This window comes from Dromaius novaehollandiae, chromosome 11 (genome assembly GCF_036370855.1).
Source record: "Dromaius novaehollandiae isolate bDroNov1 chromosome 11, bDroNov1.hap1, whole genome shotgun sequence".
NCBI lineage: Eukaryota > Metazoa > Chordata > Aves > Casuariiformes > Dromaiidae > Dromaius > Dromaius novaehollandiae.
Genome location: NC_088108.1, coordinates 3,730,507 through 3,757,844, shown reverse-complemented (window position 1 = coordinate 3,757,844; position 27,338 = coordinate 3,730,507). Strand labels below are relative to the sequence as shown.

At 66.6% G+C, this 27,338-nt stretch overlaps 1 protein-coding gene across 5 annotated transcripts; it reads left to right on the top strand.

Annotated features, from left to right (window-relative positions):
* The first annotated feature begins 250 nt into the window (after positions 1-250).
* KLF8 (KLF transcription factor 8) lies at positions 251-16,095 on the top strand. 5 transcript variants are annotated; one of them, XM_064518071.1, is made up of 6 exons: positions 251-362; positions 11,306-11,855; positions 12,438-12,584; positions 13,054-13,156; positions 13,282-13,424; positions 14,937-16,095. In XM_064518071.1, the coding sequence occupies exons 1-6, from the start codon at positions 336-338 to the stop codon at positions 15,116-15,118; spliced, it is 1,152 nt and encodes a 383-aa protein (XP_064374141.1). In that variant the 5' UTR covers positions 251-335; the 3' UTR covers positions 15,119-16,095. The 5 variants fall into 5 exon arrangements, with proteins under 5 accessions (XP_064374141.1, XP_064374139.1, XP_064374140.1 ...); XM_064518069.1 differs by lacking the exon at positions 251-362 and adding an exon at positions 9,387-9,607; XM_064518070.1 differs by lacking the exon at positions 251-362 and adding an exon at positions 9,394-9,607 and having other exon boundaries at positions 13,282-13,418.
* The last annotated feature ends 11,243 nt before the right edge of the window (positions 16,096-27,338 follow it).

Here is a 27,338-nt window from a genome sequence, read left to right as displayed (position 1 = left end):
ATTGGCTGCCGCTGATGTCATCGCGGGGCGGGGTGCCCCCCCCACGCCCCGGTTCGGGGGGGCCGGGCTGGCCCCGCGTCCCCTGGGGGGGGCAGCGGCTGCCCCGCCGCTCCCCAGGCCGCGACCCCCCCCGGGGCGCGGGAGCTCCCTGCGGCGCGGGGGCGGGGCCGGGCGGGGCGGGGCGGCCGGCGCGGGCGGGGCGGGGCCGGGCGGGGCGGGGGGGAGGGGCGCAGCGCCAGGCTCGGCCCCGCCCCTCGCGGCCCCGCCCCGCCCCGCCCGGCTCGGCCGCTCCCCACGCCCGGCGCCGCCCGGGGCCCGGGGCAGCCGCGCCGGCGATGCACTCCGAGGGCGCGCAGGGGAAAGTAAGTGCGGCCGCGCCGCGCCCGCCCGGTGCGGCCCGGCCCGGCCCGGCGCGATCCGGCTCGGCTCGGCGCGGCGCGGCGCGGTGCGGTGCGGTCCGCGCCCCCCGGGCGGGGAGGTGCGGGCGCGGCGAGCCTCCATCTTGCGTGGCCTCTTAAAGGGCCCGCGCGGGCGGGCGGGGCGGCCCTGCCGGCGGGCAGCGCGGGTGGCGCCCGCGGGCGGGACCGGCGCGGCGCGGCGAGGCGCAGCCCGCGGGGGGCGGGCGCGGGCGCCGGGCCGGGGGTGGGGCCGCGGCCGGGGGCGGCAGGTGCGGCGCGGCCGCGAGGGGCTGCGGGCGGCGGGGCGCGGGTGACCCGGGGGCGCTGGGGGCGGGCGGGTCACCGAGGGGCCCCGGCAAACGCGTCCCGAGAAGTCAGCGCCGAGCGTGTGCTGCTGGCGCCGCTTCCGTGCGGTGAGGAGAGGCCGGCGATGGGTGTGTTCAAAGCCTGCTTGATTTGTTTTAGCGTAATAAGGTGCTGGCAGGCTGGTAAATACGTATTTGAGGCCATTTTGGGAATGAGAGAGTTTTAACAGCTCACAGGAGGAAGAGGTTGCTTGACCAAGGCCATCCTTGGGCGTTTGCTTGGTGGCACGCAGATGTACGAGCACCCGAGCAGGTCGCCTGCCGTTCCCAGCGCTGCTCCCCAGCGTTGGAGGTGGGCAGGGCGGGTGGCGGCGGGTTGAGGAGAAGGAGCCTCCCTGGGCTTCTGCCGCAAAGGACCGATCTGGTGGGGCGGGCGAAGCCTCATCTCGTGGTTCCCCATCATCTCCTAAGCATCACCCACACCCCGTTCCCTCCATGCCACCCATCTGTCTCCTTCCCTGGAGACTCAAGGTCTTGCTCTTGGCTCTGCTTGTCGCTCGCGGTGCCGCTTGGCTGGGGTGGGGATGGGAGGACCTGACATGTCCCTGGGAGATCCTCCTGCAACGTCGCCCGGCCTCAGGAGAGGACGCACTCGGGATCTGTTGCTTGAGCTCGTCAGGGCAACCCCAGCCTCGCGCTGCTCCCTTGGGTCTCACGGGAGAGCTCTCGGTGAGCGGCCCCCCGGGCTGCTGAGGGCACCCATCCCCGAGGACAAGCAGCGTGGTTTGGGCTGGCTGGTGGCACAGGCTTAAAGCGACCCGTCATCACCATATCTGCCGAACCTCCTTTTATAACAGGGCTTGAGTTACGCTCAAAACCGTTTCCCTCACCTCTCCTTGCCGGGAGCAGGCGGCTGTCCCGCCGCCTGGGGCGGAAGGAGGTCTCGCTGGGTGAAGATGTGCGTGTTTCTAGGAAATGCATCATTTTCATGCTTTTTGCTATCAGTGTGAGGAGCAATGCTGAAAGCAGGCTCGCTTTGAGCTCCAGGGTATCCAAGCCTGCCTGACTGCAGCTCAGCTGCTTTACTGGAGGATGTTCCCCTGCCCTGCCCAGCCCTGACCGTGGCAATGGTGGATGCTGAATCTTTAATGCAGCTTCTCCAAAATGTGCAGTAGGTTTTGGAGTTCAATAGCTGCCCTAAAAACACCTCTTGCAGCCTTCCTTGTCTGGCTCAGGGACATCCCCCAAAACGGCTGAGAGGAGACAACCTTTAACCATCTCCGGCTGCCCTGCAAGCCCTGCAGGTCTCCAGGTCCTTGTGCGGCGCTTGCATCCTTCTGGGAAGAGCTTGTGAAAGTGTTGCAAGGGAGGCAAATTTTAGGTTTTGATGGAGTCTCTGGGTGCCTCCATAGCCAAGGGGAGCTTTATGGGTTCCCAAATGGATGAGGGTCCTTCTAGGGGGCGGAAACCAGCTCTTGACTGCGATGTTTCTGGTGCTGGTCCACCAGTGTTGCCTCTGTCCCCACTGGTCTAAGTGCAGCCTGGGTCTTTGGGTGCTTTTCTTGGCCTTGAGCCCCAGCCACCAGCTCTGACCTCTCGTTGAGCAGGATGGCGCTGGCACCTCTTGCTTCCCAGCGCTGGGCATCCTCACCCGAGGTCTCTGCTGGCCTCCCAGCCCTCGGCGTCCTCACCTGCATCAGGGTGGCGAGGAACGCGCCGCATGAGAAACCCGAGCCCTGGGCCTTTCGGCGCTGACCCCGTCTGCCCGGCGGGTGTTTTGCCCCCCTCCCCGCGCGAGGCAGCATTCTCCACCCCCCCGTATTTATTTCTGCTGGGAGTTTGGGATCTGCAACAAAAGGTTTCCTGGCGGGAGCCCGGGCGGCGGGTGGGGGAGGACACCCCCGGGGGGCGGAGGACATCCCCGGGGGGCGGAGGACATCCCCGGGGGGCGGAGGACATCCCCGGGGGGCCGAAGCCCCTTCCCTCGGCCGGGGCAGGTCCCCCTTTCCCGCGCGCGAGGGGGCGGCCGGGTTGCCGCGGCGAGAGCCGAGGTTTGGGGCCGGCCCGGGGGGGCTGAGAGCGGCGCCCGCTTCCTCCGGCGCCCCCAGAGCCGCAGCTGCTGCGCGGCGAAACCGCCCGCTGGGGCCCGGCATCCGCCTCCGCCGCGCTGCGCTTCTCCCCTCCCCGAGGCCGGTTCGGTTCCTCTCCCCCGCCCCGGCCGGGCCCTGGCGGGGGCCCAGCACGCGAAACCCCCGGGGTTTTGCCTCCAGGTGTTCGGGGAAAGGGGGGACGCTGACTTTTTCGCCGGTGTTTCTCCTTCCTTCCCGGGGGGGCGGCTCGGCCCCGTCCGCCCCCTCGTCCCCAGGGGCACGTGTCCTCCGCACGTGCTTAAATATCCGGCCGTAACCCCGAGCGCCGCTGGGCTCGGTCACCCTGCGGGCAGCGCGGCGGCCCGGGCGGCCGCGGGAGCTCTGCCGCCGGCCCGCGGCGAGGCGGTCGAGCCTGGCCGCGTGCCTCAGTTTCCCCGTGGTGGAAGAGGGCTGGAGGCCGCCGGCGGTGGGCGGGAAGGTCGCGGAGGGCCGGGGGAAGAGAGGCACTCGCGTGGAGCGGGCGCCCGCTCGGCTCCGGAGGCGGCGCTGGGGCTCGGGGCCCCAGTTTGCCCGGCGGCGCAATGGGCGCAGGGGTCCCGAGCGGAGCAGCTGGGCGCCAGGGCAGCCTCTCCACCCGCACCCCGGGGTTTTGGCGGGGGCGGGGGCGGGGGCTGCGCTGTACCGAAAGCCTCCACCCCCCCCGCGCCCACCCAGCTGGTGGCAAGGTGCCTGGCTCTGCCGTGCCCCCAAAGGGGGGTTGCCCCCGTCACTGCTCGCCAGGGCCGGTCTTCGGCGGTGGGTGCCCCCCCCCCCCCAAGCCCTGGCCCCGCCGGTGCTTTCCCGGGGGCGGGGGGGGGGGGCTGTTCCCCTCCGCCTCCTGCTCGCTGCCGCCCGCCCCGGGAAAGGGGCTCGGCGCCTTTAAGAGCGGGCCCGGCTTCCGGGGCGGGGGGGGCGGGGGCCGCCGCGCGCTTGGAAGGTCACAGCGGGGGGGGGAGGGCGGAGGCGCGCGGCGGGGCGCGAGGGGCGACGTCGCTGCGCCCGGCGCGCCGCCCCGCCCCGCCCCCCACGCCCTTTGCTCTTAAAGGGCCAGGCGCCGCGGGGGGGGGGGGCGGCGCGACGCCCCCCCCTCCTGCCTCAGTTTCCCCGCGGTGCCCGAGCGGCGCAGGGCGTGGGGGTCCCCGGGGGAGGCTTCGTCCCCGCAGCGGTGCGGGGGTCCCGGGCGCCTGCGTCCCCGCGACGGAGGCGGCTGCGGAGCCGCGGGCGGGGGCAGCGGTGCCGGCGGCCGGGGCGGGGGCAGCGGAGGCGGCAGGCGGAGGCAGGCCCGGCGGCCGGGGCCTCCCTGCGCTGCGCGCGGGGCGGCGGCTGGGTGGGGCGGCCCCGAGCAGATGGCGTTGGCGTGACTCGGTGCCCTTCCCCCCCGCTGGCGGGCCTCCCGCCTGGGAGCTGCGGGAGAGGCTATAAAAAGCCTGTATTAAAGTGACACGGCGGAGAGGGCAGCGAGGGGAGAGGGGGGACGCGTCCGCGCCGCGTCCCGCGCCGGGCCCGTGCTGCGCTGGGGCCGGCCTGCTTCGCCCGCCCTCCTCCCGCGCTCGGCGAGGTGCCACTTTCCGAGCGAAAGCGCCCGAAAGCAACGCGACACCCTGGGTCTCGCCCGGGACCGGAGAGGCTCCCGCAGGGAGGTGCGGCGCCCCAGTTCGGGGGCGAGCGCCCGGCTCGGTCCCCTGGCATGGCGGCGTGGGCGTCCCCCTGCTCTCCCGCGCGTTGTTTTTGCTCCAGCCTGTTGCCTGGGTCTGCCCGAGCTCTTTGTGTCCCGTCTCCCTGCCACCCCCGTCTTTAGCTCCTGCTAAGCGAGGCCCAGCCTGCTCCCCAGCTCCGCGCCGCGAGCGTCACCCGGGCGCCAGCCACGCGCGGCGGGGAGGGGCAGAACCGGCCTGCTCGTACCTGCCGCGGACCCGCTTCCCGGCCGGACCTCAAGCAGCGCGGGCCTGAGGTTTGCCTGGAAGTGAACAAGTAGGAACCGATCCCCTTGGGAGGGGAAACTCAGGTCCAACCATGGACGTCCAAGCGTGGGCCTACCTAGAGACCATGGCCGAGCTCCCACCCAGGCGGAGGTGCTCCCAGCTCAGCTCTCCACGTCACAGGCGTGGAGGGTGTCCCCGGCACGGCCGGCCGCGCGTCCCTGCTCGGGCGAGGCTGCGTCACCCGTGGGCTCAGTGCGTGGGCAGCCGGGCTCGTCCGGCCTTGCCACCTCTGCAGCAGGGCAGCCCCCAGGCCGGCTCCGCTGGCCGCAGGTGCCTCTGGCCGTGTCCGTGCTGGGTGCTGTGCCACGTGGCAGCAGCTCGGGGACCCGCTGCTCTCTGATCCCTTCGCATCCTAACGGAGGTCCTGGAGGCCAGTTTCTGCCGGTGCGGGGTGGAAATCCCTTCTCTGGAGCAGACCCCTTTCCTTGGTTCACGTACAACGGGGCCAAACTGGAGAGGTCTTCCCCGTCCCTTCCTTGGGGACGGCTAGCCGTGCGACTGCCTGAGCCACGGACCCAAATCCTGACGTGATCATGGGGGAAACGCCAGGTGCCGGAGAGCCTCCTGCCTGGAAGGAGCCAGGAGACTCCGTTGGCTCCAGTGGAAGACGCAGGAGGGGGACGGGCCCGTCCCTTGCTTCTCGCCCTTGTCCACAGAGCGTGGCAAGAAGAGCAACCCCCAAAGTGGCCTCATGTCCCTGGTGGCCCAGCAGGTCCCTCTCTCCACCAGCCTCGCTTGCTGGGATCTGCAGGGCTTGGTCAGCTTGATTCCTCTTCTGAAGGACGTTCCTGGTTCTTCAAAGCATGGAGCTGCTCGGGACGGGGAAGAGGCTGAAGCAGGGGCAGGAGGAAGGGGAGAGGAGAGGAGCAGATGGAGCAGATCTCGCTGAGCAGTGCACAACGCCAGAAGAATAAATAGCAATTAAGGCTAATAGCTAATGGGCTGGTTACTATACCGAGGTGTGTCCTGCCGCGCATCTCCGAGCAAACCTCCCACGGCCACTCAGCCCCGTCTCCCAGGGCCCGTCTGCTCAGGGAGACTGACCCGATTTAGCCGCTGCGGAAGAGCTATTTCAGGCTGGTTCTCCGGGCAGGGAGCTCCTCCAGCGGGAAGCGGCTTTATTCTGGAGTGGCTGCTGCGCTTTGCCGCGTCCTCCGGTGCCGTGGGGGCTCGAGGGCGCCCGGGGAGAGGCAGCGCCCTGGCATCGCAGCGCCACCGTGTCCCCCGTCCCCCCCGCCCCGGTCTGGGCTTTGCCAGGGCCCAGCAGTGTGAGCTCCGCCTGATCCCGTCCCGCTGCCTTTGGCGAGAGCGTCCGCGTCAGCGCGGTTCCGCGTTGGTCCTCCCGCCAGTCCTGCCCCGCTGCCCCGGCCGAGCGCTTTGCGCCCGCTCTCGGCTCGGGCCCGGGCGCGTGAAACCCCTGCGCGACCGTGCGTGCGAACCGCCGGGGGCCGAAGCGGGTTTCCTGCTCCGGCCGGGAGCGGGGCCCCTCGCTGCCCCCCGCCCCGGGGCGGACGAGGCCCTCGTGCGTGGAGCGTGGGGCCCGGCCCGCGGGGGCGGCCGGGAGACGGTGTCCTGGGCAGGCCGCGAGCTCCGGGCGCGCTCCCGCCTGGGCGCGGGGCTCGTGTTTGCTCTCGGCGGCGCCCGGAGCCGCTTTGTGTGCTTTAACCGGAGCGCCGGGGCGGGAGCCAGGATTGGGCCCCAGAGGCTTTGGCGGGGCGGGGGGGTGGATTTTGCTGCCTGCCTTTCCGCTCGTCTCGCCCCGCCGGCATCCCCGGGCGGCTGCCGGGGCGCTGGGAGGCGGAGGGTGGAGCGGGGAGGAAATTCCTCGGGGAGGCGCGACGCGGCCGGCGGCAGGGCGTGCCCCCCCACGCCCCGTGGGCCCCGCCGCCTCCGCTCGGGGGGCGCCGGCAGGGCCGCGTTCCCACGCCTGCCCCCCCCGCCGCCCCCCGGCAGCCGCCTGCACCGCATTCATTTTTAATTTTTTTTTTCCTCCGGGGTGGGGGGGGGTCGCCGTTTATTTTTTTTCTGCCATCCTGAAAAATCCGGCTGGTTTCCACGCCGTCGTTGGCCTGGCGGGAATGGGGCCCTGCCCTTTCCGGCGTCGCCGCGGAGCGGCCGGGCCTGCGGGGTCCCCGCCGGGCGCAGCCCCCCTGCCCCATCCCGCTCGGCCGCCATCTGGGCCGGGGGTCTGGCGGGGGGCCGGTGCCAGGGAAGGCGATGCCGGCAGTCGCCATGGAGACGCTCTCCCTGCGGAGGAGGGAGGCGGCCGGGAAGATGGGTGCCGCCAGGAAGCCCCGGGCGTCCCCGCGGCGCCCGGCCCGGCGCCCCGCTCGGCAGGGCTTCTCGCCGCGGCCTTCCCGAAGGGGATCCCGGCGCGCGGCAGGGGAGCCGGGGCGTCGCGGAGAAACCCCCCCCCGCCGGGGCCGGGCAGCCGGGGAGGGAGCAGCCAAGTGCCGGGCCCCTCCGCCCGGCTCCTCGCGCGGCCAAGGGCTCCCGGCGCCGGGATGGCTCCCGCGGGGCGCCTCTGCCACCCCTCGCTCCGTCCCCCCGGCGGGCAGGGTCCGGTCACCTGCCTTCTCCCACTTTCCCCCCCAAGGTTTGGCGGTTTTCCGGCGTGACCCCAAGCGGGCCGAGGACATGGCAGCGTGCCGGCGCCTCGCCCCGTGAAAGCCCCGCTTTGACCAAGCCCGGGGCCGCTGGGGGGGCCCCCGCGGGGGCCGGGGGGCCGAACCCGCAGAAAAAGCTGCTTTTGTCCGGGCCGCGGCGCCGCGCCGGCCCTGTCCCCCCCCTCCCTTCCTGGTCACGAGGCCGGTGGCGAGAGGCGAAGGAAGTTCAAGCGGATTTGGCCCCCCCCGGCAGACGCGGGGCTGCGGCGGGAGCCCGGGGGGGCTTGGCCTGGCCCGTGGCGGCGGGAAGGCCTCGGCCTCGCGCCGGGGCTCCGGGGCTCCTGCCTCGCCGGCCCGCGGAGCAGCGTTTTCCCGGGCCGACCCCGGGAAGAGGGGGTGCCGCTGGGAGCCGAGGCCTCGAGGGTCCCGCGGGTCGTTTCCCAGGGCTGGGTCCCAGCCCGGCTGATGCCCTGGGGCGGGAACGTATGGATGCTACAGGATGCAGCCTCCCTCCGTGCGGCCCCGTGGTGCGCGGCACAAAGCGGAGCCCGGCGGGGAGCTGCCCCCCGCCCCGGAGAAGGGCCTGCGATGCCCCCGCCGGCCCAGCGCCTCCGGGAGAAGCGGGGCCGGCCGGAGCCCGCCGCGGAGGCCCGGCGGCGCCCGGCTCTGGGTGTGTCGGGAGGCGCCCCGGTTCCCCGTGCGCCGGGTGTGCGTGTGCGCCGGGTGTGCGCCGGGTGTGCCGCGCCGGGTGTGCCTGCGGAGGGGGAGGCCCCGGCTGTGTGCCTGCTGGGGGAGGGGGCCGGCGGCGCCCGCGCGGCGCAGCCCAGCTTGCACGAAGGTGTGTGCTGGGGGTCCCTGGCGCCACGCGTGTGTGCGCAGACGTGCCGGGGTGCACGCGTGTGCCGGGGTCTCCAGCTCCGTGTGCGTGTTGGCAGGACGATTCCTGGGTGCCGAGGTGTCCTGTCGGGAGGGTGTCCCTGGCTGCACGGATGTGTACCTGTGCGGGAGGATCCCCAGTGTGCGTGCGTGTGTGTGTGTGTGCACGTGTGCACGCACGCAGATACACACGTGCTGGGGGGGGGTGCGTGTGTGCATGCACACGTGCTGGGGTGTGTGTGCATGTACATGCACATGTGTGCTGGGGGTGTGTGTGTGTGTGCATGCACACATGTGCTGGGTGGTGCGTGCGCATGCACATATGTGCTGTGGTGTGTGTGTGCATGTACACATGTGCTGCGGGGTGCATGTGTGTGCATGCACATGTGTGCTGGGGGTGTGTGTGTGTGTGCATGCACACATGTGCTGGGTGGTGCGTGCGCATGCACATGTGTGCTGCGGTGTGTGTGTACATGTACACACGTGCTGCGGGGTGCGTGTGTGTGCATGCACACGTGTGCTGGGGTGTATGTGTGTGTGTGTGTGCACACGTGTGCTGGGGTGTGTGTGGGTGTGCACACAAGCTGGTGTGTGTGTGCACACGTGTGCTGGGGTGTGTGCGTGCATGCACACACATGCTGGGGAGTGCGTGTGTGTGTATGCACACGTGCTGGGGGTGTGTGTGTGCATGCACACGCGTGCTGGGGAGTGTGTGTGTATGCAGACGTGCTGGGGGGGTGCGTGTGCATGCACACGCGTGCTGGGGGGGGTGTGCACGCTGGGCTGCCCAGCGGGGTGCGTGTGCATGTCGGGTGCGCCCGGGGGAGGGAGGGGCCCGGCGCTGCGCGTGTGCACGCCCGACCCCGCGGTGCAATGCGCCGGGGGCCCCCAACACCTGTGTGCGCGTTTCGGGGGGTCCCCTATATATATGTATGTATACGTATGTATCTGCGGCACACCCACACGCCCCCACGGCCACGCGTGTGCCGGGGGGGGGCGCCCCGGCGCGCGGGGCTTTGTGCGGAGCCGCGGGGCCGGGCGGGCCGGGCCGGGCCCGCAGCCCCTCCCTTGCCGCTCGCCCGCCGCGGCCGGTCCCTTTTAAGGAGCTCCACCCCGGGCTGAGCCAGGGTGGAGCCGCCGGGCTGTTCACACCTCTCCGCGGCTGCGAGCGAGCGAGCGAGCGGCGCGGCGCGTGTGGGGGTTCGCGGCGCGGCGGCCGGAGCCGGGCGGGCGGCGGTGAGCATGATCCTGCCCGCGGAGGGGATGAGCGCCGCGCACCCGCGCCGGAGCCCTCCCCGCGGCGCCTGGCCGGTGAGTGGCGCCGCCGCTTCCCCCCTTCCCCCCCCCCCCCCCCCCGCGCGGCCCCGCGGCGGCGGCGCCCGGGCTCTGCGGCCGCCGGAGCGCAGCCCCCCCCCTTCCGCGCGCCGCTCACCTGGGGGCGGGGGGCATCGCCGCTTTAAGGGGTGTGTGAGCGCGCGGGGGGGGGGGGGGGGCGGGGGGGCTGGAGCAGCGGGGGCGCCGCGCCGGCCCCTTTAAGGAGGGGGGGAGGGGAGGGGGCAGGGCGGCGCCGCGCCTCCTCCCCCCGGCCCTGGGCGGTGGCGCGGGCCGCGCCCCTCCCCCCCGGGGCCGCCCCGCCCCCCCCCCTCGCGGGCGGGGCGGCGGCACAAAGGCGGCCCCGGCCTGGCCCGGCCCGACCCGACCCGACCCGACCCGCCGCCGGGTCCCCGCGCCGCCCTTTGCCCCCTCGCAGCGGGCGCCGCGGCGCGGCCGGGCTCGCTCTGCTGTGGCCCCCCCGCCCCCCTCCCCCCGGCCGGGCTGGCGCGGCGCCTTCGGCCCGGCAGGACGTTGGGGGGGGGGGCGGCGCGCGTGACTCCCCGCTCGGCCCCCCGCGGGTCACGGCGCCGAGGTCACCGGCGCCAGGAGTTCGCTGGGCCCCCGCCCGGCGCGGCGGGGCGGGGCGGGGCGGGGCGGGGCGGGGTGCGGTGGGCGTCCCCGCCCCGGCGCGCGGCCGGCGGGCGTTGCGCGGCGGCCTTGGCCGCCTGCCCGGGCCCCGGCGCGGGGGGGCCCTGCCCCTGCCCCTGCCCCTGCCCGGCACCGCGCCAGGCCGTGCCAGCTGCCGCTGCCACTGAGCCCCGCCGCCCCGAGCCCGGCGGGGCCGGACGGGGCGTCTGCCCGCGCCTCCCGCCCTCTCCGCCCGAACCGGGGCCCTGGCCGGGGCGGGGGGCGCGGCGACGCCGCCCGGCCGCGGGGATGTCGGTCCCTGAGCCCCGCGGTGGCCCTGGCCCCCCGCCGCTTTGGGCAGGGCATCGGCCGGGCTCCTGCCGCCGGCGGCGGCGCTGAGTTGTCCCTCTCCTCCGCGCCTCGAAACCGGCGCTGCCCCGTGCCTGCTGCTGCCGGGGCCTCGCGCCTTGGGCCGCCGCCAGCCCTGCGCCCTTGGTGGCACGACGGGGACGGGCACCTCTCCTGCGGCCTTGGCCGAAGCGCGGGATCTCCCGGCTCCCCGCTCCGTGCCCGTGCGGCGCCCGCCCTGGGTTCGGGGTGGGCCTTGGGGCAGCGTCCCGAGCCCGGGCGCTTCGCGGGTGCCCCCAGGGCAGCTCGTGGGCGGGCTTGGCAGGGCGGAGAGGCCACCCCACCCCACGGAGAAGGGGCCGCGGTGCAGGCCGCTCTCGGCTGCTTCCCCCTCCCTGCGCCCTGCTGCTGTGAAAGGGCTGGCTGATAACAGTTTAGCAGTTAATTAGCAAGGGTATTTGGGGGAGGGTGGCACCAGTAAGTGGTGCTGGTGGTGGGGTTTCCCTCCTACTCTCTGGCGGGGAAAGAAAGTGGTAACGCAGCCTGGCTTCACCCTGGCTTGCTGCTCCCGGCCACCCAGGAGCAGGGAGGACTCGAGCCCGTCTGCCGGCTGGGCAGCTCGGTCTTCGGGGTGGGCTCGGTTTCCCTATCGGGACCAGACCGTCTTCCCGTTCCCTCTTTCTCACGGACTGTTTGGTTTCTCCTTGTGTCGCCTTGCAGTCCGGCGGGTCGGGCCACGCGAAAACGGCACCCAAGATGAGCTCGTCGTCGCTGCTGGCCGAGGGCCCCATCGACCCACCCGTGCTGCTCTCGGACATCAAGATGGAGCCCCCCGAGGAGCTGCTGGCCAGCGACTGCAGCCAGCCGCAAGCCGAACCCGTGGACCTGTCCCTCAACAAGTCGAAGCCCTTGGTGCCAGCTGCACCCCCACCCCCTGTGTCGGTCCAGTCCTCGCCCATGCTGGTGGCTCCCCCCATCCCGGCGCCGACCGTGTCCATCTCGCCCTCGGGCCTGAGCTCCACCTCCGCCATCCCGGCTGTCCTGTCTCCTGGCTCCATCCTGGCATCCACGCAGGGCAGCGGTGGGCAGCAAATCCTCCACGTCATCCACACCATCCCCTCCGTCAATTTGCCCAGCAAGATGGGCAACCTACAGACTATCCCCGTGGTGGTGCAGTCCCTGCCCGTCGTCTACACCACCATGCCCACGGACGGCGTCACCGCCATCACCGTCCCACTCATCGGGGGCGACGGCAAGAACGCCGGGTCCGGTAAGGCACGCACGGCCGTTTGTGTGGGAAAGCCGGAAACTTTCTGGGCCCCGCTCATGGAGCAGCACGTTTTGTGGTCCTTGGCACCCCCCTCCTCCTGCAGGGCATGGGGAAGGGTGCTGAGCGCTTGGGGAGGGGGCCGGACCCCAGGCGTGGGGGAGGGTGAGGAGCCTGGCACGTGTGGTGGGTCTCACCTTGGGTGAGTGGAGGAGGGTGTTGCTGGGGTGGGGGCAGGCCCTGCCTTCCCCCCGGTAGGGTCCAACCAGGAGACCCCTGCTCCTTCCTCGTATGCAGCTGGGTGCCCAGGCGGAGGTGGGTATTGTGCATTTTCCCCCAGAGGGAGGCTGTTCCCCCCCCCCCCCCCCCCGCCAGGGGTGCCCCAAGGTGTGTCCCTGCATCCCCCACGTGTGCCAGGGACCGGCTCGGCAGGGCCTCGGCACGGGGGCCGTCCACGCGCCACGGGGAGGGCAGGGGACGTGGGCCAGCGCCTGCCCTTCCCTCTTACTGTCTGTGAGAGGAGCTCTGGTTTCAGTTAAACTGGCTCCCCCTGCTCCCCATATCCCCCCCTCTCCCCTTCCCCAGGACCATTCCAGCTTCCCGTCATGAGAAGTCCCCAGCGTTTCTTATCGGGGGGCCTGGCCTGGATCTCGGCTCCTCTGGGAACGGGGTGGCACCTGGCAGAGGAGGGGCAGGCAGCTGAAAGGAGCCAGCCCCCAGCAATGGGCGAAGGTGCGATGGGGCGTAGGGCAGAGGCTGGTATCCCCCATTCCCACGTCCCGCCGGGGACCGAGGCCAGGCCGCGGGCAGGGGATAGGTAGCGGTGCCCCGAACCGTGCTAACTCAGAGCTCTTTCCCCGCCCCTGCCAGGGCTGCCCCCCAGGAGCTCCGTGCCAAAGCGCCCTGCAAACGGGGGAGTTCCTGGCACGCCGCTAGGCAGGGCACCTCCCTCGTCCCTGACTCGATTTTATTTTTTTTTGGCTGGGGGATTGTGGGGGGAACTGACCGGCTGAGCACCCCCCTTGCTGTTACTGTGCTGCGGGAGCGTGGGGGGGTTGGCCGGGATGCCCCTTCCATTCCTGAGCTGGCGCGGCGGCAGCGGGCGCTGGGGTTTTGGGGGGCGGTCGGGCCGCTGTTGCTTGCCTCCTTCGTTGTGTCCACTCGTTTCTCAACGGCTTTTCTTTTCTCCCCGCTCCTCCAGTGAAAATCGACCCCAGCTCCATGTATCCCATGGACATGAACAGTGACAGCGAGGACAGCGTCTCGGAGAGCGGCCCAGCCCCCTTCCAGGACCTGCAGAGAGAGTGAGTGCACTTCGCGTTGGGGCGGCGGTGGTGGCCCTGTCCCCTTCCCCTGCCCCCTGGCCCAGGGCTCGGCCCCCCGCCCGTGCCGCTGGGCGACGCGGCCATGCCCTCCCTGCTCCCGGCAGGTCGGCCGTGGCGCGGATGCAGCGGGCCGATTCCCCCGACCTGAAGAAGCGGCGGATTCACCAGTGCGACTTCGAAGGCTGCAACAAGGTCTACACCAAAAGCTCCCACCTCAAAGCCCACCGGCGGATACACACAGGTACGGGTGAGTGAGAGGCGCAGCGCCCCGGCGGCTCCCGGGGCTGCCCCCGTCCCCCTGCCCCGTGCCGCACGCCGGGGGGATTCGCTCCCCCTTTCCGCTGCCGTGCTGCAGGGGGAGGCGCAGAGCCCCGCTCGGGGTGGGGGGGCACCCCGGGGTGCCACTGGCTGCTAGGTGGCAGTGATGCTCCACGCCAGGGCCTGGGGCACCCGTGGGGCAGGGGGGCCCTTTGGGGTCTCTGGTGGGGGCAGCTCCTGTGTCCCCTGCCCTCCCCCAGGGCACGGCCCCGGGCTCGCGGGGACCCTCCTGCTCCTCCCCACATCCAGGCCCGGTGCAGGGGGCTCCCCCCGCCCTCGCCGCAGCCTCCCCGCTGCTCCCGCGGCCCCCAGGCAGTCCAGGGTCCCTGCGCTCGGGGAGGGATCCCGGCGTCCTCGTGCCCCCGCGCTGGCCTGGCTCCCCGGGCACCTGCCGGGCTCCCCGGTGCCTCGCTGGCACCTGGCAATACCCTGGCAGCACCCAAACCCGGGGGACCTTGTTTGGGGACCTGCATCCGCCCCCCCACCCCCCCATGCCAGCCCTTCAGCTGCGGCTCTGGGGTCCCTCTGTCCCCAGGAGGGTGGGGGTCACCGCGGGGTCCTGTTCCTGCTCCCAGCCCTGGAGCTCGGCGCTGTCCCTGGGGCAGGATGGGACCCGTGCGGGGGGGGGGGGGGGGGCGGGGGCCCTGGCGCGCCGGACACACCCGGGCACCGGCTGGTCACCGCCCCGGCGCTACCGTAGTTCACCTAATGCACCCGCGGCATCGCGGCTCCACTCACCCTGCGGTACTGCCTTAGTGATCCTAATAGATGTGGCACACCGAGGCCCCGCCCACTCGGGTGTGCTACCGTAGTGCACCTCGTAGAGGGGAGTGCTGTGAGGCCACGTTTTCTCTGGTGTGGTACCGTAATACACAGCAGACCAGCATCTGCTCTGGGGTGCTGCTGTGATGGCCCTGGGAGGAGCGTGGGGTGCAGTCACTGCTGTAACGAGCAGCCCCGTGCGAGGGAGCCGCTGTGGTGCACCCAAGAGGAAAACCACCTTCTGGACGTACACCTGATCAGCCCGTGGGCGCTGCCGTAGTAAACTTAACATGCACAGCCCGGGCGCCGCGGAGCCGTGCCTGCCGCCTGGCCCGTGGGGAGGGCTGGGCGCCGCTGCAGCGGCGACCCTAATGCACCTAATAGACTCCTTGCTTGGTGCACGGTGAGATACCATATTACACCTAGAAGCAGCATTTGTCCACCTGGGGGCGCTACGGTAACATGCCAAATAAGTATAAAAGCGTACAGGAGCTACGCTGAAGTGCTTGTGTTGTGGCGGCTAGCTTAATTCATCTAATACACCCTGCCATCTCTTCTAAGGCTCACGGCTGTAACTTTTGTACCCCGCTGATGCCCCTTGCAGCCATGCGCACGCACATGTGCTCCGTTGTGTGCCTCTTGCAGTGCTGACTGCCCCTCTCTGCTGCCCTCCGTGCAGGTGAGAAGCCCTATAAATGCACCTGGGAAGGCTGCACCTGGAAGTTCGCCCGCTCCGATGAGCTGACCCGGCATTTCCGCAAGCACACGGGCATCAAGCCCTTCCGCTGCTCGGACTGTGACCGCAGCTTCTCCCGCTCTGACCACCTGGCCCTGCACCGCCGGCGGCACATCATGATGTGAGGAGCAAGGCCCCGAGGCACGTGACTGGGGAGACGGTGGGGGAGAGTGAAAGACGGGGGCGCTCCCCGCTCCCCCAGGTGCAGCGTAAAGACTGCAGGGCATGGGAGCGAGCGAGGCCCGTCTCTGCCCAGCGATGAGCGAACTGTGGCTACCTGCATCTCCAAGAGTGGAACCACCCCCGTTACCCCCCACAGGTGCAAGATGTAAAAAAAGATGGTTTCCAGACTGATCCTCCTTCTCTCTTGCTCCTGTTTCTTCCTCTTCCTGGACTACTTCTCCCTCCTTTCAACATCTGGAGGCCCCTCCTCTATTTCTCACCCCGGATTCATCCAGCAGCTGCCTCTGGACCTGTGTGTCTGCCCTTCAGCCTCTTGCCCACCTCCGCGCACGCATGGAGACATGCGTGTCTGCTTACGGCTCTCTTCCCCTGCACGCAAAGCTCCTCTGCTCTCAGTCCGCCGTGGATGCAACCTCGCCTGGCTGGCAAGATGGTGGAGACCTGGCAGGGATGATGGAGGCAGGGCGGGCTGTGGGATCGGCCCCGCGCGGTCGCGCTCTGCCTCTTTCTAGGCCATGGTACGCGCAGCAAGGCGCTGGCTCCCCTTCGCCAGCCTGCCCCTGGCTCCCTGCGTGTCCCCGTTCCCCCGCCTCGTCCCCAGCCACCTGGGTGCTCAGGAGAAGGGGTGCCCGGCTCTGGCATGGCACCTCCTTTTGCATCCCCCTGCACCTGCTGGGCTTCACGGGAGGTGCCGGCGGCGTGCAGGAGGGCTGCGGAAGAAAACAAAAAGCAGGAGGAGAAAAAACCCCCACCGACAAAAAAGGGAAACTTCGCGGAACGTGGAACTGTGATTTTATTGAGTTTTAAGGGGGGTGGGAGGGGGCAGGGAGGGGAGGGCAGGGGCGGCCAGGTCTCAGTTTTTGAAGACTAGGGGACAACTGAACCATTTCTAACTTAAAAAGGCAGCAGCCTTCATACAGACTGTGGCCATGCGCTTTTCTTTTTAATGGTAATGATTATTTTTGTGGACCCCCTTCCTGCCCGCTTGCCCGGTCGGCGGTGCGGGCCTCGCTCCCTTGCAGGGGAGGGGGTTGCACCCTTGCGGGGGGGGGGGGGTTGGGTGGGAGGGAAGGACTGGGTGATGGGGGCTGTGACCGTGCCCTGGTACCCGGGGGGGGGCTGTCGGTCGCGGCAGCTTCCCCCAAGCTCCCTTTGAGCCCGTGGCTTGGCCTTGGGGGCCGCTGGCCTGGCGCGTGCCCTGTCTGTCAGTGTGGGGAGGCTCGGGGGGGTGCAGAGCCCCTTGGCCCCCTCTCAGCCCCCCTGAAAAGGTCTCCGGCAGCCATCCTGAGATACCACCTTGCCTCTTCAAGCTCTGTTTCCGCCCCCTCCAGCCAGGATGGGACATGGTGCCCCCCCTTGCCTGGGGGGGCCGCTCGCGGGCTTCGATCCTGGGGGGAGGCCCGGGGAGGGCCACCGGCTGTGTGGGCCCCCCCCCCCCGGCCCCTCTGTGCCCACCCAAACCTCTCGTGTGTTGCGCAAAGGGGGCACAAAACCCCCCATCAGGTTGTGAGAAGGGTTTGGGGGCCGATTTTTACTTGCAGTGCAGCAGGATGGGACGGGGGGAGGTGCCGGGGTCGGCACTACTGACGTCCCGGCGAGTCCCCCCCCGGCTGGGGATTTTATCTTGACGCTCTGCTCTTGCTCGAGCCTTGGAGGGGGGAAACCAGCGGCGCCGCGGCGGGGGGAGAGCCCGTCCAGCCGCGGGGGGAGCGGGGAGCTGCCAGCCCCGAGCTGCCCCTCGCCGCCCGGCCGCAGCGGAGCGGGGAGCCTCGGCGGCGACGTGTGTGTGCGGGGTGCGTTTCGTTTTTTCTTCCCCCCCCCCTTTTTTTTTAACCATGAAATTTTAAACTCTCGAGCTGTGATATTTGTACAAAACCGTTTGACGTTTTTTCTACATGGGAATAATATTGAAAGTAGATGAATTTTCGTGGTGTGTGTCTTGCTTTTAGGGGGTGGTGGGGTGGGGAGAGGGCCCGGCTTCCCGCGGGGTCGGGGCGAGGGCAGGGGGGCAACGGTCCCCACACGACGGGGAGAGCGGCTGAGCTGGGCAAAGCCAAGTCTGGTGTTTCATCAGGTTTCTTGACCTTCACCACAAACTGGAGAAATTTCAGAGCTGCAGAAAGTGGGTATATTGGGGCTTTTCCTCCCTTTTAAATGCTAAAATAGGCTAAACCCAGCTGCTTGTCCAGCCTTCAGCGGGTTAATGCGACCCGTGCCGGAGCTGGCCGATGGAGCGGGGCAGCTCCGTGCCGGCCAGCTCCGGCGGGGGGTTTTGGGTCCCGTCCCCGGCGCTGGGCTGCTTTCGATGGGCGCTGCGAGGGATGAGAGGGGCTGGGAGGGCTGGGGAAGGCGGCGAAGCGTTGGCGAGGCGGGCCGGCCGGCCCTGCACGACGGTGCTCCGCCAAACGCGCCTGAGAGCCGGCGGGAGGCTGCCGAGGAGACCCGTGATGCTGAAACGCCCGCTTCCCGCCGGGGATTTTGACCAGACGTTGGAGGCTCAGATGAAGAAATGCCAAAAGAGAAGCGGCTTTGCTCGGCCAGGAGAAAGCGCTCTTTCATTTCCAGAGGCTTCGGCTTGTGGACAAGAAAAGCGGAGCCGCTTGGGCCCCCGGCTAAGCTGCTCTGCTCCAAGTGCTGAGTTTTTTTCTTTAAACTGAAAATATTCAGGTCCCCAATACTCTGTTTTGAAGGCAAGTAGACAGCTGATTTCTTTCTGTTTTCTCAGTCTAAGACCAAAACGCAGGTTTGCAGGCAGCGTCCCACCCGGCAGCACTGGAAGGCGGGATGGGGACACTGGAAATGGAAACGGCGACGCTTCCCGTGCGGCTCCGAGGAAAGAGAAAGTTTCCGCCTCGCAGAGGATGCCGTGCGTCCACCCGGAGGCAGGAGGCTTCCACGGAGGAAAAACAAGCTCTTTGCAATTGCGCGGCGAAGCGCTCGCGCCTCCAGGGCGCTGTGCGCTCGGCAAAGCGCCTCTGCCCGCAAAGAAAGCGCAGCCCGAGCCCGGCCGGCCACGGCGCCGGTTTGGGGGGGCATCCTGCTGCTGCTTCCCGTTTTTTCCGGGCTGGCCCCTTCCTCCTCCTCTCCCCGAGGGGCTGAGCGCCGGGAGGAGGAGCGGGGGCGGCGGGGGCAGCCGGCCCTGCGATCGGGGCAGGTCTCCGCGTGAACCCGCGCTGGCTTTTGCGACGTCCCCGAGCGCAGGAGCAGCCCACGGGGTCCCAGCAGCCGGCTCTAAATCGTGGCGCCAGAGGAGGGTCCCTCAGCAGGAGCATCTCCGACGGGGGGATGAACGCGGGTGCCGGCAGGCTCCGGAGCCTGTTTCCGGGAGGCACCAGGGCAGGGAAACTGAGGCACGCTCTGCGGCCGGCGCTGGGGAGCCGCCAGGGCCTGTTTGGGGTGGGGACGGCGCGAGCCGCTGTCTGCAGCCTTCGGCCCCGCGGGCCGCCGGCCAGCTGCTCCGGCCCGGTTTTATGGCAGGAAGCCGCGGCCCTGCCCCGGCGCTCGGCACCTGCCGCCCGGCCTCTCCGAAGGGCGGTTTTGCGCGGGGTCCGTGCGGCAGCCAGCGCGAGGCAGGGGCTGCCGGGCCCGCGCGAAACCGGCCATTTCCCGCTGCCCCCTTGGGCCCGTCCGGCCCTGGAGGCGCCGGTCGCTCTTCCCTCGGCGCCCGCACGTGACGGGGCCGCGCGGCGGACTCGAGCGCGCCCGGCGAGCGCGGTTATCGAGGAAGGCAAACACGGCGGCCCCTGAGCAAACAGCCCTCCTCTCGAGCCGCCCTCGTCGCTCACGGCCCCGCGGCGAGCGCCCCGGGTGATGGATTAGCTCGTAAAACACTCGGCGAAGGCCTCCCGCTGCTCCAGCGAGCCCGCTGAGGGCCCGCGTGCCGGCGCCGTCCGTCCGTCCGGACACAGGGATTTTGAGGGGATTTTGGCTGCTCCCGGCGCCACGGGCTGCCCAGGGGCTGCCGCCTCCTGTGACGAGCTCTTGCCCTTTCCCGTCTCCCGGAAATCCCAGCCTCGCGTGCCGTTACCGCTTTCTAAGAACGGGGCTGCTGCGACGCACCTCTGCGATACTTGGCCGGGAGCAGGAGGTGCCGGCGGCCGGGCTGACTCACCCGCTCCGCTTCCCGGGCCCTGGCGTCACCGCGGCTCCCAGCAATGCCTGGCGGTTCCCGGGGGCCGGAGGTGAGGCGGGGGCTGCCGAGCCCGGGGAGGGATTTTTCCTGGGGAAGAGACGCTTGTGCTCTTCCCAGCGCTGCCGGGAGCAGCCTCATCCTGCAGCCCGTGCTGCCTTCCCAGTGCCGACATCTGGCCCGTGCTACAGCCGGTGACGTGGAACAAGCGTGAGGCTCGCCTGTGCCTCAGTTTCCCCATCTTCTTTTGCAACAGGAAAGAAAGTGTTTGCTTTACCAGTCATCGTGATAACAGCCAAGGAGGAAAGCTCCAGCCCGGCAGGTTCCCCCTCTGGCATCCCAGCCCCGAGCACCTTCCTCCTCCTCCCAGAGCTGTGCCTGAGCCGGGCAGCGACAGGCGTCTGCTTCCTGCACCAGGGCAGCACGGCAAAGGCCTGCGCGCCGGTGACTTCTGCTGCAGATCAGCCTCAAGGCCAGCTCTGCTGCCCCAAACCAACCTGTGGTTTCCTTGCTGGGTCCCTGGTCTCTGCCAGGGCTGTGTGATGGACCCTCAGCTACTTCAGGGTGACTGGGAATGAATGGGGCTTTGGGCCAGGTTGCCCTGAGGTTCACTCAGCCTGAAGATCTCCAAAGCCTCCTCCAACATCCGTGAATTGTAATCCCACCTTGGCATATAGAGGCCAGCAATTTACATTTACGGAAGCGTTGGCCTAAATGACCTCTCGAAAGGCTGCAAGCATTTCTGAGCCCCGTGCAGAGTCCTGGGCGAAACCTCAGGGCCTGGGTCATGCCATGCACCCCTGAAGACCTGGCCTGCCCACTGCAGTGGTGGGGAAACTGAGGCACGGGGCAGGAAAACGTCCTTTCCATGGCACCAGTGTTTTCCGATAACCCCTACGAGCAGGATACCGAGGTGCCCAGAGGAGTCGGCCAGCGCAGGGCTCTGGCAGCCGTCCCCGGCCAGGAGGCGGCATCCTGTTACGCAGGTGGCTGCTGACTCACATCTGCTGGCATTCCTGCCCTGTCTGCAAAGGGCCCGGTTATTTATATCTCCGTTCACTGCTCATTCCTGGCTTTTATGAGTTCTTGGGAAAGGACTTAGGCCTTTTTCACTTGCCCACTGAGGGCAAAGCAAGCACAAGCTGTCGTGTGCTCGTGGTGGCTCAGCTCGCGGGGCAGGGCTCTGCAAAGGACACAAGCAGGAACTGCAAAGCTGGCGCCATCAGCCTTGGAGAGGCTGGTGTCTCCCAGACTGAAAGTCCTTGGGCTTCACCTTTGTTTCAGAAGTGACCAGCCTTGCCAGGGTTTGCTTGGGACTGGGGGAATAACCCAGGGATGGCTATTAGGATGGCACGTTCCCAAAGACGGAGGACATTCAGCTTCATGGAAGGCTGACCTGTTTCTGGAGCCTGCGCAGGCACGTGAAATGCAGCAACTCAGCACTTGCCGATGAGCTGGTCGCTTGGCTTTGGGCATTGGATTGATTTCCAGTGAGTGGAGAGAGTGAGGGGAGAGAAGGGAACAAAATCACTCCCTGCAGCTCCAGGGTTACGGTGGGATGGCCAGAGAAGTGGCAGGACAGATATGCAAAGACTGATGGTTTTGCCAGGATCTAAATCTTGATCACCTTCTGCTAGGACAGCCCCAAACCTGAGAGGGGATCAACTGGGCATATTTCCATGCTCTCTGCACATTTCTTGGTGCTGGTGTGAGAGCAGCAAGGCAGCAGCCCAGGGACTATGGCTGGACCCGGGGCTGGAGTGGGGCCGGTTGGGTACCACACTGGTAGCTGGGCTGCCTGGCTGTGCTCCCCATCACCGTTAATGTCACAGGCTCCCTCCTCGCGAGCTAACGTGATGCCCCTCAAGAAGGAGTCCCTCTGACCCTGCTGCCTCTTGGCCAAGCTCCCCTTGAAATGTGAAGGTTTCATTGTAGGTGCTGATGCAAAGAGGCAGCAAGGTGGGCACCTGCACCTTGGGATCTGGGGACTTAAGGGTCATTTCCCCAGTTTCTCTAAGTGTGGAGGATGTTTTGAGGTGACTGGTATCACAGAAACAGCATGCTGGTGAGGCTGGAGTGAGACTCAGTGTGCTACAGGCTTCAAAAGTGCTTGAAATCCTCATGAGGCAAAGACGGGTAGGTCTGAGGGGGTACTGGCTTTGGCCTGGCTTAGACCTGCATCCAGCTTTCAGTTCAGATTTCATGGTATTCATTCTTTCAGATGCTTCCAGAAGATTTTTTACAGTGTTGGACCTCAACAACTGTCCCAAATTTAGATCCAAGAGTGTGGGATCTGAGCAAGGTGATGAACAGGGTAGCTCAGAGCAGCTCATGCCAGATGGGGTGATCCTGGCCTGGTCCCACAGCTGGGGACAACTGTATCCATATTCACAGATGAATTCTGAAGTTGGGGTATGTTTGGGTCAAAAGTGGGGAAAGCCTCGATCTTTGAAGGAGGCATGTGTGGCACAGAGTTGGGGGAGAGCGTGTTTGCCGTTCACGTAGGGGCCTCTGGTCAGAAGCATGTGTCAAAGGGAGCGTTAGTCCTTTTTCCAAGCTTAGTATCTCTCTGCAGTTCAGGAAGACACTCAGGTCCTGACAAAATGGTAGTGGGGTCCTAATCCCTCCCCAGGACCATGGACTAATATCATCATTTCATAGGGCCCAAGGGACTGCTGTTTCCCCAGTCTGATCTCCTGTGCCAGGGCCCTGAGGGCACAAATTGGTCTTAATTGTCCTGACCAGCCTCACCTGGGACCTCACCTCCACCCTGCCCACTGGCCCAGGAGCCCCATTTAAGCTCAGTCCTGGCCTTTTACTCCCTTCTTGGGATATGCATTAGGTGTTTCTAGCTCCACCATAGCTATGCCTGGCTGCAGACCCTTCTGATCTGGACACTGACCCACAGACTGATCTTCCAGTCTGACCTCAGCCCACTGCTACACAGGTGTGTGATGCCTGGGGCTGCCCTCTGGCCTGCCCTGCTCCCTTGCCGGGGGGTGATGGAGCTGTCCCTAACTGGAAAGGCCATGCTCTGCTGGCCTGGGGGTCCCTCACAGAGCCTCTTCCCCAATGGAGCCGTTGCCCTGTGTGGTGCCTTGACTCCTGTGTGCCACGCACAGAAATCTGCATCTCATGACCTTCATGCTGAGGCTCCAGGCAACATTCAGTGGTGCTTATCTCCCCTAAAGCTAACCAGACTCTGTTTTGGAGACAGCAGCTCTGAATCTTGACCCCACGTTACCCACAGGTGCCTTTCCCACGTCTCTGGGAGCCCTTGAACTTTCTAGCTGACCCAGCTGGGATGTGTGTTCCTGCCAGGCTGATTTGATGCCTGGGAGAAGTCATGTTTGGTCCCTGCTTTTGCCTTTGTGTGTCCAGGGCAAGAATGAGGTGAACTCCAGGAAAGTGTGTGCCACCCCCTTTCTCTCCTGGGACAAGTAACACCAGGTCCAAACCCAGCCTGGGTTCAGCAAAGCCCCTCAGTGGCCTCCCAAGGCTGCTGAATTGCATGCTGTGTTGGGGAGCTGCATGGGTGCCTGCTCTTATCTACTGGACATGGGGACAGCTGATTGCAGACAGCGTAAAAGTGAACAGCACACAGCTGAGTGAGTAACAGAGGTAAAAGAAGTGTAATAGTAGGATAAAAGCAGGATAACTCCTTGAACTTGCAGAAATACAAGGCAAGAAGAAAGCACCAAGCCTTTCTGGGAATGTTGAATCTGGCTCCAGGGAATCTCCATCAGGGTGGCCCGTGTTTCTGCAGTTGGGGCCATCCTGGGGTGATGGTGTTTGGATCTACCCTCCCAGCCAGGGGCCAGGACTCTGGGAAGCACTGCGTGGCCCTCCAAGAAGCTACTCTCCTGTCCTGATTGAAACTGTGGCGATGGGTGCTTGCGAGTTAGATCCACTGCCTGGACCTTGCTGCTCCCCTCCTGGGGTGCCTCTTTTCTCAGCCATCGTGTGGGCCCTGCCCATTGCTGGAGGTTTTTGTTTCCCTCCTCATGCAGGTGCCGTTGCCCTTCCCTCCAGGCTGGCTTGCACAGCCCTGTCTGCAGGCAGAGCTGACTTCTTTCTGTCCCATCCCTCCTTGCCCTGTCCACTCACTCATCCCAGACACAGCCAAACCGTGATTTTTGACCTGCGCCCAGCGTGTGGTGTCCCGCACTGGCAGCCTGACTGCGGTCCTCCGCTGCACCAGGGCTCTGGCAGCCCCCCCCCCCCCCCCCCCCCCCCCCGCTAGACATGGCTGCCCTGAGAGCCCGGGTAAGGGGGTGTCTCTTCGGAGGGGTACAGCCAGGTAGCCCTTTTCTGCCAAAAGCCTTTCTTGGGAGGCTGCTGCTGTGGTCAAAACTGTCCCCCCGGCAGGCTGTGGAAGGAGAGTCGGCACTACAAAGGCCCCTTCCAGCTGGGAAGGGCTGCCCCAGCGTAAAGCCCTGCATGGTGTAGCTGAGTGGATCTACACCAAGGACAGTTTCTCCTCACCATGGAGCCAAGATGGTGGGAGCATGGGGGTCTGGGCAGTGCATGGCAGGGAATGAAGTGGGAGAAGAAGAAACCTGCTAAAACTGTAAGGAGCTGTGTGCATGGGCATGTGTGTATGTGCAGGCGTTGTCCAGGCTATGCCCAGCTGGGGTGCTGGTCCTGCCTAGCAGGAGACCCACCTGAGGAAGATGCCCCTCAGCTGCAGAGGGTAATTGCATGGAAAATGGGGAGCCAGGAGTTTTTCATGGCATTGCTGCTGATTCAGGTAGATTGTGGACTGTGGAAAGATCAGGCTGGAAGGAGTAAGAGCAGATCTGCATGTCTCCCTGCCCCAGAGCTGGGGCAGTGCTGCTACGCGCTCTGTGGAGGCTTGTGAAGCCTGTTCTAACGCACTCCAAGGAGGACAAATCTGCTTGCTCCATGGGACGTCTGTCCCAGCCTTTAGTAGCTTTCCCTTCAGAAATACGTCCTCTGAGCTTGTCTCCAGTTCCCTGGCTGTCAGCAACCCCTGCCCACAGCCCTTCCCTCCATGTGAAACCCAGCCAACCTGTGTGAATTCCTTCAGTGAGTGAAATCTCTTCTTCTGGGCAGAAACCCGGGCACAACCCAGAGCCTGGTGAGGTCTTCCCTACAGTGTCTGGGCCTGCTTTTTGGCTGTGGGCTGTAAAATACCCTTCCCTGCCTGCTGGATGAGCCCTCTCTGCAGGATCCCTGGGCCACTCTAAGCCAGTCTTTCCTCCGTGTCCTCCCCCTGCCATGGCACGGGCCCCCTGCACGTTGCTCTTCTGCCTGCTCCCAGCCAGACCTTTGGAGAGAGCGGGTGTGGGGTGGAGCGGTGGTGGTAGGAAGGGGTTAACCCCGCAGGAACGGTGTTCCTGTCCCTCCTGTGGTGGATCTGAGCCCTACTCTTGCTCCAAGCTGACTAGGGCTCCTGGATGGCTGCCAGAAGCCAAGCGCTTGCCAAAGCACCTCTGCAGCAAAGGCCGACGTTCCTGCCCCGGTGCTCGGTGGCAACCGGGTGAGATCCAGCTGCTCGAGCAGTGGCCAGCAGCTCCAGGACTGCAGTGGGTCTCACTGCACCTTCCTGTCCTTCCCAGTGCTTCTGCCGGCTGCTCAGGCCCATCCGAGCGGCGCCCTTCCGACTGCCTCCCTCTGCGTCCGGCTCTGACTGGGTGCCTGCTCCCCATCCCCGCTCTGCACCTATGTCCTCGTCCCTGAGGGCCCTGGCTGACCCATGCCATGGACCTTTCTGCTCTTGGGTTGGTTTGTTGAGAAGACCTGGGTGGGAACAAACTTCCTGAGTGTTTTCTGATGCCCTTGGTATGGCAGAGTCAAAGGTATGGGGCTGAATTTTGGGGGGAAGGAAGGAGACAGGCTCTTTCCCCTTCTTTCCACACTCACAGGTGACCTGGAAACCCCCCTTATCCTCAGGCCCTTCTGCTTCCTCACAGACATCCCTGACTGCCTTCCTCTTGTTCTCCCAAGAAACCTGGGATAACTGTGAATTCCCCTGCCCTCAGAAGCAACATCTATCTCCCAGTGACCCTGCTCCAGTGCCAGCCAAGTGGGGACACTCGGGACCTCCCTGGCCTCATCCTGTCTTGAATGGGTCCATAAGCTTGTCAGGGCACGGGCTGGGTCCCCCAGTGCGATTTGTACAGCACGGGGTGTAACAGGGCCTGAGGGCAAGCAGGGCCCCTTATGTCATAGGCCCATCCAGTTGCATGAGCAGAAATTTCTTTCCCCCTCGCTGTGGATGAGCAATGCCTGCTCAGAGGATTTTGGCTTGCGTGTGCGTTTCCTGTTGGCTGCCAGACGTCCTGTGTGCCTTCCGTCCCGCCATGGGCTGTGCCACTGTGGGCTGTGCCACGCTGCTGGGCAGGGGGTCCTGTGTCGGGCGGGGCTGTGGGAAAGGTGCTGCCAGCACTGCTCCGAATGGTGGGGGGTTCCTGCAGGGATGCCCAGCCTCGCAGTGTCCCTGTCCTGCTGGGCCCATGCCATGCACACCTGATGTCTGGGGAGCAAGACTTGTATGCTGCAAACATGCAAGAGTGGGATGGAGCTGCGAAGGGACAGAGCAAGGGAGCAGGACAGATGAGCATTAGCCTCATCTCAGGCCAGAGATAACTGCTGGGACTAGCAGGAGGTAGAGGATGGGCCTGGAGTTGCCTTCATCCGAGAGGGATCTGATGCTCATCAAGGTCTTTGCTTTGGGGGGGTCACACAAGGTCTCTCCACTGCAGCTGACCAACTAGCTGATTTCTCAGCAGTTTCCTGGTCCTGTCTCTGGCCCAGCTCGTCGTCCCCGCTGATTCCTGTTGCGTCAGGGAGGTGGGGTGCCGGAGGCCTCCCTTGTCTCTCCTGGCCTCTCCTCGGAGCCAGGACCGCAGTGATCAGACTGGTTTAGCAAGTGGATGGGCTGCGAGGCTTGGGGGGCTGGGAGGGGCGGCTGCTTTCCCTTTGAAGGGCTCCCAGGAAGGATTTGATGGCTGGAAATTTCACAAGGAGGAGAAAGAAAAAGACAAAATAGGTGGTTTTGGGTTTCGGTGGGGGAGCGGGAGTCGAGACAGCCGGCCACTGGCTGTTCTGTCAGCTTTGCAGACCTTTGTTTTCTGGCTGTGCTGAGAGGCAGGCGGCAGAGTGCGTGCGGGGGGGACTTTCCCCCCTCTCCTCTGGCCAGTATGCCTCTCCCGTAAGGCTCCAAATGAGCATCTGAAAGCACAGAGGCTGAAGCACAGCTCCTTGCTCAAATCTGGTTTGGAGTCACCCCAGTGAGCTGGAATCGGAGAGGATTTGGGGACATTCACTTCTCTGCCATGGTGCAGCGAGAGGTTGGTGCTTCGGTCTCTGAGCAGTTCCCACTGCTGTGACACTGAAGCTCTGGCTGGCTGTAATAACAGCGGGTGAAGGGCTGTATCAGGCTTGCAGCAGGTGCAGGGAGCTTGGGTTTTGCTGCGTGTGAGTTTTGGACCATAGCAAGGTGGGGAAAAGCCGCTGCAGAACGAAAGCAGGGCTCAGCAGCCCCTAGCTAGATATCCACAGGAGAAATCAAACCTGCAGCACCTTAGACCCCAAGTGTCATCCCCCCTCCTGTTCCCCAAGTGTCAGCCTGCCACAACCTCCTTGGCAGAGCATGCTGTGCATTCGCAACCTCCTGGGGACCCCAGGCAGAGCTGCAATCTGGGGTTTGCGGCTCAGCTGTGACCCCCTGGGGGTCCTGGGGTGGGAGGGAAGTAGAGACCCTCAGGGATGTGGCTACCTCATGACCTGACTCAGTGGGGGCTGGGCATATTGTGTTGCACAGGCTGGGACCCCACTAACTGGAGGGGTGGGGGGAAGGATCTAAATATCTGGGTCCCAGGAAACAGTGCTGGGTACTGGCCTGGAGGGTTTGGGATCATGGTTCTGCAGCTGCCAGCAGTGGCAGGGATGGTTTTGGAGGTGGGATCTGAGATTCATTTCTCATCCTGATCCAAACTTCCTTAAAGTGCAGAGACTTTCTTGCTTCTATCTAATCAGTAAACTGTTAGCTCAAAACTCCACATAAC